At 34.8% G+C, this 13,390-nt stretch overlaps 1 protein-coding gene across 3 annotated transcripts in view; it reads right to left on the reverse strand.

The window, feature by feature from the left end:
• The window catches only part of TAPT1 (transmembrane anterior posterior transformation 1), a 48,011-nt gene that overhangs the window by 24,347 nt on the left and 10,274 nt on the right, over positions 1 to 13,390 (reverse strand). Inside the window, exons 5-8 of one of the 3 annotated variants that reach the window (XM_088163165.1) lie at positions 12,207 to 12,229; positions 11,714 to 11,826; positions 11,027 to 11,054; positions 2,192 to 2,354 (exon numbers count right to left, since the gene is read on the reverse strand). In XM_088163165.1, coding sequence (XP_088019291.1) covers positions 2,192 to 2,354; positions 11,027 to 11,054; positions 11,714 to 11,826; positions 12,207 to 12,229 — 327 coding nt within the window. The remainder of the gene's footprint in view (positions 1 to 2,191; positions 2,355 to 11,026; positions 11,055 to 11,713; positions 11,827 to 12,206; positions 12,230 to 13,390) is intronic. The other 2 variants (XM_088163163.1, XM_014893682.2) reach the window with 2 other exon arrangements.

Consider the following 13,390-nt stretch of genomic DNA (forward strand, 5'->3'; position numbering starts at 1 on the left):
GGTAAGTTTTTGTTCACAATATTGTGAGGGTTTTAATAGATAAAATGGTGGCTTTGCTTTCCTTTCTATTTAAGAAGTCCTTGGTTCTTTGCTGAAAGGATAGAAAATATTAAAACCCACCACACAATATTGTTGCTTGCTTTTCCGAATATGACTTACCTAAACCCTACATGCCGGCTCCAGGCTCCAGCAGAATTCCATGGTGAGTGCTGTCACCAGCATAACGCACACTGGGGCTTCACAAGGAGCAGGAGCCGGTGGGTCTGAATCTAAAAAAGAAAAGTGTCATTTAAGCCAAATGTGCTGAATGCTCCCCTTAGCCTGTCAGTTGGGAGCATTCAGCACATAATTTGAAGATTTTGCATTCCTCATATCTGTCCAGGACAATACTCCCTGGACTTGCCAATAGCCGAAAACATTAGAACATTGTAAACATCTCTGTTGCTCAGTGACTAGACTAAAAGGATCTTCTTTATTTTGAAAACTTGTGAAAAAATGTAAAGCGCATTGCTTAAAAAAGAACGTATTATGAATTCCTTAAAAGGAATTGCTTGCAACAGTAGCAAAGACTTTTAATAAAAATCACCAAAGTAGTCTAAGCAAGCCAATATTCAAACTGTTGAAAGCTAACTATCAACCAAGTCTTTCAGTGAGACACCATGAACATTTTCTGCCAATATTGCTGCAACCTCTCATGCTAAAAAAGCCCCTTAAAAACACGCACTCTGCTTGGCATGCTGGGTTTCATGAGACACCATGGAAGCTAGATATTGTTTCCAATTTCAAAGTCTAATGTAGTTTTTCTAATAACCATAGTAGTAACAGACTTCCCCCTTTCCTAAAAGAAACAAAGTCATGCAGCACTTCTCTTAGTCAAAACACACAATTTTGGTTCTGCCAAACACAGCAAAGTAATTCAATTCCGCATTCCAAACAGAATGGCACATGGCTTCCAATTCACAGCAAACACTGCAGTATCACTTCAAATTATGTGGTAAGCAGATAAAGTGGAGAAAGTACAGCATTTAGTGATTCAAGTAGTCTTGAAATAAAGAAAAATTACTATTTTAAGCACATGGATTTATTTAGTAAGTGATATCTCATCAATTATGGAGCTATATATGGATGAGTATCTCCCCAGACAACTAAAATCCAGATAGTAACTCAGTGCCAATTTAATATTTGTACAGCAAATGTAAAATCAAAGGCAAGAAAAACCCGAATAAACAACTGAGATGGCTTATATGATATTTATTTCACTTAGGAAAATATTGCATAAGGTGCACACTTTGTTACACTATCTTATTAGGAAAGAACAAATGCCTTCAGACAAATTATTTGGATTTTGCAGAATGTAACCCTGTTTCAGCAGTCTTCAAACAAAAGTACAACAGATGTTCAAACAAGGATTAATGCATCATTCAGGAATCTCATAACTCTAGCAGAATAAGTTTTGTGCACAAAACTCTGATTAAGTCCGCTTAAGAGGCTGTATTCCTACTATGTCCTATATTTGTAGGATGGAGATAAGATTGTGCCTATGAGAATATTATTTACCTTGTGAACCATTGATCATGGAAGCACAATTAAAAATCTTATACTTTACATTAATAGCAAAACAGAAACTGTTATTATCAACAGAATTTCTCTTTAGCTTACCTCCCAAAACAGAATTTCCTTTATTTGTGTCACTACATTCATTCACCTTATAGGCTTGTGTCTGCTAGCCAGGACTGAGGTAAAGCTGTAACATATGTCCTTGCATACAATGAAAGCTGTATTTCCATAATGATGAATTAAACCCCAAATTCCATGTTTTCTATTATCCTCCTTCTCTGCTCTCTCTTGGGATCTTATTATTATTTCAAATCAACAGTTTCTACTTTTCTTGGCAAGTTTAAAATCTCATTCATTACCTGGCATTTCATAAGACATTTCTTTCATTTCCATTTCTCAAGTTTCTTGCTATGAGTTGATGAATAAGCTCCATAAATTAGGCATTATGAAACAGTATCTAAAACTCATTGTTCATAAACCTGTCTCTTTCACTGCATCTATGCTTATTATCTTAGGCATGTGCAGATTTGTGAGAACACTAGATGTGCCACATTCTACGTACAAATACTGGAAAACAACTATTTTAGATAGTCTGACAAAAGCATGCTTCATCTTCTGATGCCAACATTCTTACCTCAAGCATGTTATAGATGATGTAGAGCTTTATGACAGATTGTCCCCTTATCAGATGATACATCATAGAGTAGTCAACATAGTGCATCATGAAGTAGCAGATGACCAATATAACTCCTTTGAGCATGTCACAGACCTGAGCAGGTTGTAGCAAACGTCTGTCACTGAAGTACAAAGGGCAAAAAATTCCATTAAATGCCATATATCCACAAAATACAGATGTTACTAAGTCAATATGAATTTACAGAAGCTGTTCATCATGGATATATTTTAATGTAGTTTATTATGTCCCTTCCTCTGCCCTTCACTCCAACACCACGACTACGATATACATTTATAGATCACACTCATGAACAGCATCACCGTCTCTTATTAGCCACATCCCTGTAATTAAAATACTGTATTTGTTGAGAGCTCCCACTTTTTAATAACCTTCTGCATGCATACCCTTTGGTTTCAAATTTACCTTCCTCTTCCACACAATTCTATGATTTTGACTTCCTCAGGTACAGAAATTGTATTCACTACGATCAAAAAGAAATGCATGCATCTTCAATTTCAGTATAACGAACCAGATGCTGAGGAACAGGTTGTAAATTCTTTATCTTCATTTAGCTCTAAGCTCTGCAGCAGTAAATGCAAACAATTTGACATCAGAGCTAGAGGTTGATCGTGAACCAAATGCAGAGTTTTCCATGAGTAACTCAGGACATTAAAGGAATTGTTACACAATTTCTTCCTAGTAAAACTACAGGAAGAAAAGAGCTTTATCTCAATTGCCACGACAGTATTCATAAGCATAATGAAATTGCAAGGCTGTATTCACTAGTCTATTTATTTAGTTTAGTATTAATAGGATGCAAAGCAGTTAAAAAGCCTTTGAATTACATCAAAAGGTTGAGAATTAAATATAAAAAAGGAGGAAATAATTTCTATTAAACATATTTGTTTTTTAAATACACTGAAATGCTTTTACAGAAGTTAAAGTTTCAAAGACGTTGCAAACAATTAGCAGAATTCAAGTTATTAAAGAATTTTCAGCTTCTGTGTTCTTAAATCAGTATGCCATCTACTGATGAGGCAATGTTCCCATGAACTGATAACACATTTAGAAAAAAAATTATGAGTTATCTTGTAAAAATATACACCATTTGTAAAAAATATCCAAACAGTTAGTTATGACCTCTGGAGTAGTTCTACAGACCCTGCAGAGAAGTCAAAAATCCCTGCTACCTCACTCATTCTATTTAAACCACAGCTGGACTGTTATACTTTGTGTTTCTTTGTTGTCTTCTATTCAAAAGAAAAATGCCCTGAAAACAACATTCATGCATTGTATCACTCCTGGAACCACACAGCGACATTCCACAATGGACAAATAGGTCGTGCTCCTGCCGGGAGTATAAGCAAGAAAGTTTCCAGAACTCTCAGGTTTACAGTATTGCACTTTGAACAGACAGCAACTCTCCTTTTATTATATACTTTTTTACTGCATAAACGGCATCACAATCAATTACATTCTGAATAAAAGAATTTTACTTTGTCCAGCATACCAGAACTGCTTACAGGGACTTTCTCTCCCTAAGAGACATTTTCTTGCTTTCAGAAGTCCTCCAGTAACAAACAATATTCACACCATATCTTATTTCAGCCTAAGTCCTTGACAAAATGCCTCAGTGAATTTCCCTCAAACTGAGTTTTAACTGCAAGCACCAACAGAAAAATTTAAACTGAATGTGTACCTTTTGCCCACTGCTTAAAAAGCCAGTCTTTGCATGACACACAAAAAAAATGCACCCTCCCCAACCTGCAAAATCACGCTTTGAAAATTTACTGCCTTACTTAATTACATCTGACTTAAAGGATTATAGTTATTAAAATATAATAGTATATATTGAAATATTTACAAGACTTAAACAAGCCCGTGATTATAATTACTGTTTATATGCTGAGTAACAGCATATTCCTTTTTCTCCAATCTACTTCCATTTTGGAAGTGTGTTCAGTAATTTCTGTACAGGTTTCCCAGTCAATATTCAAACTCTGAAACACAGATTGGGATACAGTGGCAAAGGTATTATTACGCCACAACAGAAATGCTGGGCCTTAGCACGTGAAAAAGAGAATCAGATTTTATTACTCAGAAAATCAGCATATATATTCATTCTTCCAGGCAACAACTACCTTATCACTAGAGAACTAGCGAGTACCTGGTAGAGAAAATCTGATGAACAAAAGAGATATGAAAATCTTGAAAATCTCATTCAGTCTTTTGGAAGTTTGTTAAGGTACCAATTTTAATGATAGGATGGTCTCTTACTGAAATGCACTAGTGAGCAGAATCTGTTTATGAAGCTTCTGAAGCAGTCCAGAAGGATTCTCACAGGAAAATGCTTTGATGTCCACAAATCAATACAGACTGAAAATATCACATCAAAGGTTTTCTTGCTTACAAGTAACATCCAAGAAGCTCAACCACCAGTCACAAGCTGCACATGTTCTCTACTGATAACTCTCTCACTCTTTTGCTTGTGTTGATTTTCATCTGTATGACTACACTTAAGTAAAACCAGCTCAGAAGAAGCCAGTGTAAATGCACACTGCAATCATCACAAAGGACTACAAATTCTGAGAAGACACTACATAAAACCACGAGCACAACTGCTTTTCTAAAGGTGGTCTCAACTCTGAAAACTATCTCAGGAGACTAACTCTGTATGGTTGCATACAACTGGAAAGATGAAAATATTTTGAGGATCTGCTGTGTACAGAACAGACTTGATTAGCACTGAGATTCAATACAAAAGCTGCCCTAAAGAGTCAGATCAACTACTCTTGATTGCTGTGCTTTACAGGAATTAAACTTTTGTAGAACAGATCCCATTCAAATAATGTTTTTAGATAATTTTAGAATCATTTAGGTTGGAAAAGACCTTTCAGATAATCGAGTTTACCTGGGAACTTATCACTGCCAAGTCCACCATTAACCACAGTATAGGCATCTTTTAAGTACCTCCAGGGATGGTGATTCCACCACCCCCCTGAGCAGCAGCCTGTTCCATTGCTTTACAATCATTTTGGTGAAGAAATCTTTCCTAATATCCAATCTAAACCTCTCCTAGCACAACTTGAATCCCCCTTGTCCTACCTCTCACGGTGACTTGGATTTAGTTTCTCAGTCATCTGTCTGTATGTCTAAGAAAAAAACTGCAATAAACAATATTTTTTCTATCATTTTAATTAAAAATACAATCTATTAATGTTCTACTCAAAGTTCTACATAACTTCTTGTGCTTCTCATCCTCATGAGAAGCAGAACCAGCAGTAATGCTGTGACAACTTCAGAACAAGCATCCCGGTTTGGGCTGGGACAGAGTGCTTTTATTTTTAGTAGCTGTTTTTTTGGATTTAGTGCAAGAATGCTGGTAACACACTGAATGTTTTGGTGGCTGCTAAGAAGTGTTTACCCTGAGTCAAGGATTTTTCAGTGTTTGTTGCTCTACTAGTGAGGAGCTGCACAGAAAGCTGCCACAAAGCGTAGCCAGGACAGGATGTCCCACACTGGCCAAAGGGATATTCCACACCACAGAGCATCACACCCAGTATATAAACGGGGGGAGTTACCCAGAATGAGGTCTATCACTGCCCAGGGACTGGCTGGGTACCAGGCAGTGGCTGGTGGACAACTCGTCACTTGTTTCTCTTAGTGTTCTGTTCGGCCCTCTCCTTCTCATTACTAATATTATAATATTTAGTATTATCATTAGCACATTTTATTTCAATTATTAAATTGTTCTTATCTCAACCCATGAGCTTTACCTTAACTTTCCAATTCACTTCCCCACAGGTGTGGGAAGGAGTGAGTGGCTGCATGGTACTTAGTTGACAGCTGGGACTAAACCACAACATCTTAGTCACAAAAATATCCTCATAGTTTCAATTTCCTCAGTTTGATGACAGAAGAGCTGCCAGCATATCAACCCTCTACTCAGTAAAAGGGATTACTGCAAAGATTGACTACAGAAAACTGCTTTTTAGAAAGTAAGAAAAGTAAGAAGATCCTGGTATTTAAAACAGATTCCAGTGTTCTTTCATTGTACACTAGGAAAGACCCTTTCATATTGACTAAACAAGTAATATACAGTGTACCACTAACATGTTCCCAATTGAGAGAGATTAAACATGTCTACTCCATAAATGCATACGAGCTTTTTTACTGTAGCAGAGTCATCTTCCACTCTGGTTAATAACATTTAAAAAAGGATTTTGAGGCGTGGTTCTGAATATAACATAGAAAAGGGACAATTATTTCCTACAAAGACAAGGAAATAAGTAAACGGATTAATCTAATGATTTGTCACTTTTTGGTGAATATACAGAACTGACTGCAAAGCCTGCAGGAATGAAATGATGTTGTCATTGTTCAGTGAGAGCTGACCATTGCAGTTTTAGTATACAATCACACAAAGGAGTTCAATCTGTATTTGTCACAAATCATTCCTATCCTTTGCATTAAGCTGTTTAATACATATAAACACACATAGGCTGATGAAGTTTCATGCCTGTCATAGCATCCCAGCATTCTGCATTCATTTTTCTCAATGTATGTTTTTACTTATTGTCTCCAGTACCTACTCTACACCAACACTGAAAAGTACTTTCAGGACACCTTAAGCACTAACTAATCAGACCTCGTGATTAATATTACATACAAACTCATACTGCCGTAGTCATGCACATCATGAGCACCACAGAATCTCAAAGAAACAAAATTTAGAAGATCACATTGGCCAAGCTATGGCAACTACATAAAGACCAAAAAACAAACAAGAAAAACATAGCATAGTACTGGTAATTTCAAAACCTCACTTGAAAGTAGGGACCCAAGTTTTAAGAATTAGACATAACTGAGCTGATGTGATAACTCAGAATGTGATATTGTACTTTAGAAATCATTGAATAGAGATATGAGAAGCTGAAACAGCTTAGCTCACTTCCAAACACTTCACATTTTTACAGTTGTGCATGAGGCATGACAGAATTCAGAGAGGAAGATTTCATATGAAAATTACATATGGGTCTTTTTTCTCATGAGTGACAAAATGAGAACAATAATTAAAGAGCACTAAAATGACACAACCTCAATCATTCTGGTAGCAATATAACAAAACAGTGGGCAGTAGAATTTTTCTGAAGAAAGTAGTTAGTCTTTTCCTTCAAAGCTATCCCAGGCATACAGTGATGCAACACAACCAAGTTAAATATTAACACTTGCCTGGCTTCAATGAACTCTGCTCTTGAAAGACAGTATCATGAGAGCCTTTGTCCATAATGTAGTTCCACTAATAATACTACCAGATTCCAGAAATAATGTTACATGGTTTCAATTCAGCTGCATATAATTTACCTCACAATTTTCACATCCCAAACAGTAAATAAAAGGATCCAGGGCATCTGGACTGTCCTTCAAATGTGCCTTATTACAATACATGATTTATATCTTTTCACCTAATTATTTTATGCCATTATTAGAGCTGGTTTAGTGGAAGGTGTGCCTGCTCATGGCAGAAGGGCTGAAACTGATGATATTTAAGGTCACTTCCAACCCAAACCATTCAATGATTCTACGATTATTCCATTACTACTTCAAATATTTTTTGCTTTAAGTCACACTTGCTGAGATACTCTTTACAGAATTTTATAAGTGGTTTCATTATGCTAAGTCTCAAGTTCCCACATCAGTTGTATAGACTAGACCATCAAGGAATCAAATTTTAAAACTTCTTCAAACAACCAAGTACCTTAATACTAAAGAGTAAGACTTATCCATTCTTTCTATAATCCACTATGTAAAATCTCATATTGCTTTACTATTACTAGCACTGAGTACAGCAAAATGTTTAAACATGAGATCCTCCTATCTGCATGAATTCAGTGAAAATCCAAACATTCCTCTCCAGAGAAACTCTCTCGCACTGTAACGTTAACCAGCAAATTATGACAATACAAAAAAAAACCACAGCGATTTCACCATTCTACAGCAAGTACTTAACAAGATGCTCAAACTCCTTAGCCTTTGGGTATATTTATCATTATATCTACTAATTGTCAGAAAATCACTGAAAAATGCCTTACTTCTCAAAATACCATAAACACAGAAATCAATACTCAAGGGGATATACAAGCTCATTATTAATTTTAACAAAGTGATGTGCAAGCCATACTACTATATCTCCCTATTCCACCACAGCATGCTTCTGTTTCAGCACAGTCAATTGTTAAAAAAGCAGAAGCATGCCATGCTCAATGCATATCCCATAGTATTTAACACAGTTGAAAATCAGACTATGGCAAAATTTCCACAACGCACTGACTAACATCAATCAGGAACTGAGCAAATCAGTCTGTTACAGAAAAAAACGACTTTTTACAACACAATAAAAATCAAGGTTTAATACTCCTGCTTCAAACCTTCCAATTTATGGTCTGTCCACCATGAGACAAATTTAGCAAGTGTAAATCCAAGTCTTTCCTCTGTTTAGGAAACAATTGGATCTGTCTATGTCCTCTCTCTTTGGAAAGCTGAAAGCAAGCAAATTGTCTTATAAATAATTAGCAAGAATTACTTTCCTATTCCATAAAATTAAATTAAAATACTATCAAATTAGACTGTCATCAAATCTTGGCTACCCACAAACTTGAATAAATTTTAGGGAAAACAACATATTTTTTTTAAGATAACTTGTGACACTTATAAAAAAATCCCCTCTGTTACAAAATTAAGTCAAACTTAAATCACAATCTACATAAAATACCTACCCAATGAAGAAATATCTAGTGAGAAAACCAGTGCTCATCATAAGCAAACTCCTTAAATAAGTGAAAGTTTAAGGAATTAGTTACCTGCCTGTAATTTTCAAGGCATTTCTATTTAACACCATACTCAAAATGCCATGATCCACATTTTAAACAGTAGTAAGAGTTCTGTCTCCACCTACTGGTTGAAAAGCACCTTAATGTCTGTTACTGAACAGCAGGATGGATTTCAGAGTACTTTCTCTTTTAATTTACTAAAGAAGCAAACCAGCTCAAGGTTTTCAAAGTATTGATAACTACCCCACCAAACTCATTTTTATTCCAACAGCTGTACAACTGAAGTAACTCAGCATCAAGCAAAGCATTATTAAAAATAAATCACAGTTTACCAATATTTGTCCTTAATGTGTTCAAAATCACAAGTAGGTAATGCACAAGATTGCTTAAGCAAGTGATTTCCAAGAAAACCAAGACTGTATTTTAGGTATTTCAATAAGCCTTGCTTATTGAATTTAAAGTAGTTAAACCATTAGAACATGAAATGCAACCTGGGCAAAGAGAAATTTCTTCTTGCTATATAAAACGTCTCAAAAAAGTCTCAGTACAGCTGTTTTTGGTATGCTTTTTAGCAACTGACACTACAAAATGAACAATGCTTTCACTACATTGTGTAATCTGCAGACAAGTACACTTGTCTGAGTACTTGGTTACTTTGGCATCCAACCCATATGCACTCTGAATATATTACTTTAAACTTAACTGCAGACTGTCACATCATGTCATATGAATTCTTTATTTTTGTCTTCCAGGCCTCCTGGTGCTCCTAATTTTTTCACTAGTCTGATTACATATGGTTTTCCAATCATCTTTTAGGGTTTTGATTGTCTTGTTAGATTTCTTTTTTAAATCAACAGGCATTTGAGATTTTTTCTTGTTTATTGATACAATTCACTGCATTTTAATTGGTTCCTTTAGACTATTTAGTTTCATCCAAATAATTCAGATTACTCTTAACAATTACTCCTATGAAGTCAACATACACAAAATTTTCAATACTGATGTCATATATACAGTAAATTAAAGATATGAATATACTGTCACTGCAAAAATGCTTTAGACGAATATTTTCATCTAAAAAACATACAGATATCTATTTTAAATCTTTTGTAAGAGTAATGTTTCTATAACACTATTGACACTTAAAAACCCTTTTTATTTGAGTTTATTGTTCAGTTAATGCACTGAAGAAGTCTTTCAGCATGTTACAAGTTTAAGCATATATTTCACAGTAAATTTCTTTCAACTGTATTATTTATTCAATGCTAACATTTTCAAACAGTTCGTTAACCACTGAGGTTTAGAATAATGTATTTCAGTTATTGATATAGTGCTCTAGTTAAAGTTTTGCTTAGGTATCTTTTCTTTCTCCGTTTTACATAAGATACTTGCATGGAAACTGAACAATGGGGTTTTGTTTTACATGTAGTCTTTACCAAACTCAATTCTTCAATATAGCCTTCATTAATGAACTGTGGTGTTGTAAATTTCTAATTTTACACGAAGCACTAACAAAAATTGTTACATAAACACATAAGGGGATATTTTCCTGTTACCATAAGTAAAGATGTCAGGGAGAATAAAATCCAAGCAAGGTTGTCTGAAGGGTATATTGCCCACATAACTACAAAACAAATTATTTTTAAAATGGACTATATGATTATTGGAAATATTTTCCTACAATTATGCTCAAGTTTGGCTTCAGGAAAAGAAACTATTTTGAGCAAATCTAATTTCCAGTATAATATTTTAAGAAGAGGTACACCTTACAGTATGCAGGATTTCACTGATGAAATTGTGATTATACAGACTGATAAGAAAAATATGTCCCAAATGAAGAATTCTAAGAAACTGAGAGCCGAGCTTGCCAAAATTAGGTGGCATCGCACTTCTCAAACAATAAAAAGCCTCCTCATGCACACAATAAAGCACGAGACCATGCTAAGAATGAAACGAAACCAACCTTGCTGTTAGGCCCCGATGAGAGCTGTCTCAAAAAATAAAAAAAACAACAAAACGAGGTTTCAAATAAGTGACAACTAGAACAAGCTTTCATTAAGCTTTTATTTTTAAAATAACAGAATGAAATATAACTGAAGACAGTAAACAAACATATGCTAAAGTGCTGTATTTTATTATGCACAGAATTATCTGTAAGTCTAATACTAAGATACCTGGCAATGAACTTTCTGAACTCCCTAAGATTGAAGTTAAACATTAAAAAAAACCCCTGCTCTAAGTACACAGAAAAATACAGCTATGAACCTGACTGAAGCAGTACTTAGAAGAAACCTCAAAAAACTTAAGGCACAATAAACTGAAGTACAGCAGGGGCTATAGTTTTTCCAAGATATCCTTTTTTTAAACTGGGCCAAATTGGTCCACCAGCACTCTGTGTGAAAAACGCTTTAAGTCTAAGATAACTTATTCCCACAATGATGTAAAGTTACATAAGAAAATACCTACCACAAATAGCACTGAATCAATTTCATGTGCTTGTTATTAAAACTAAGTGTTTGTTTCTCCTTTGAGGCATGTTGGTTAATTTACCTATACTATTCATTTGTAACCAGCCTTTTTACTGATTACATGTAAATGTGTCAATTTGGCTGACAGCACAGAAGGAAAAAGGAAATGAGGATTTACTCACCAAGGAGGAATCCCTGTGACACCACATTCCATCCTATAAAGGAAGTGAAAGTGCTCTTCCTTTCGGTCTGATTTACAAGAAAGAAAGAAAGAGAAGGTTGTAATGTTGCTACACTATGCACTGTTATGGAAAGGAGAAAGGAGTACTTGATCTGAGAGTATACTACAGAAAATAATGAATGCATCTTCCTTTTTTTAGTTGGTAAAAAGCTACACATTTTGGTGGGCAGATGCATAACTTTCTCAATGAACTTCAGGTGACAATAGGAAGTTTATGGATTTCACATCTTAAATTCCTCAGGAAAAAAATAGGTTTGGGAATAAATGTGCAACAGAGGTTCAAATTTATTTAATAGCCTGATAATATGAACAAATAAATAATGTCTATAAGAAGAATGTCAGTGTATTTGCTTGTTTTATTCTTCCAGATATGCTTTCTCTCTACAGTTTCTTTCTTAGAATAATACTATTCTATTTATTTCCTGCTGAAAAACATAGACTGTTTCCTTTCAGAAATCTATAAAACGAAATATTACAACATGTGGAAGAGGCTATAAACCACTTCCCCTATATTTAAGCACTTTGCATAATATACCATGAACAGGAATTAGCCCATTTGTATAGAATGCAGTTTTATTGTTTTAAAAAAATAATGGGTAATATAATCTTTCTTTAATATGAAAAGAGAAGAGAGAATTATGAGGATATAAATAAGCTGAAGAGCAAACGGGAAGGGAGACAGAACATTCACTGGTCAATTACTTCACAGAGATGTTGAGAAAAAAAGTCAAGATGAAGGGAGGAGCACTTTTATTTACTACACAGAATGGAATATGATGTGGCAGGTTCAAGTAACAACTAGTCAACATTTATTTGATATTTGCAAGGAAGAGCAAGCTACAAGATAAACAGCCACCTGCTTTGTAAGTACCTTTTGTAATTACAAGTGTAATTACTATTCAACTCTATTTTGTTATAAATACATAAAAATATATTGCTGAACTGGAAGAAAATTACAAATATTTTTTGCCGTAACAAATAAAATCAGCAGAACTACAAAAACCAAGAAAACCCCCCAAAATTTAAAGTCCAGGCTCTGAATAGAAACAAGAATCATTACATCCGAAGAAGTTCCATTACATACTACAGACATGAGTCCTAAAACTTTCAGTAAAAAGCCACCAATTTTAGAACATAAATGAGTTAGACAAAGCCTCAGGTACTGAACAAGTAGAGATTCTAGTGAACTTAATTCCAAACACATTGGAGGAAATTGTGATGAATGAAATTGCTTCAGGAGTCATTACAATAACAAAGATCTCTTCACTCAAGATAATCTCACTTTCACAGCATCTTACTTGATACCACTTTAGCACAGTCAAGTTCAATAGATTAAACCTGCTACTGTTATGCCTTATACACAAAATACTCTCAAGGAAGTAGACTAAATATGCGCATTGCAGGTGCATGTATGCAGATATACACACATTACATACAAGTGAGTGCATATGGTGCTTCAAATGTCACTTTTGTCAGTATATTGAACAATAACCTAAACCAGCAACTACTCTTTGAAATCTTTAATTGTAATTTCAGAAGAGCAGAAGAATTTCTTTGCCAAAAGCAAAGCTGAGTTTATAAATGAGGAAGAACATTTTAAAGAAAGTAAGATTCAAAT

This window comes from Sturnus vulgaris, chromosome 4 (assembly GCF_052056855.1).
Source record: "Sturnus vulgaris isolate bStuVul1 chromosome 4, bStuVul1.hap1, whole genome shotgun sequence".
Taxonomy (NCBI): Eukaryota; Metazoa; Chordata; class Aves; order Passeriformes; family Sturnidae; genus Sturnus; species Sturnus vulgaris.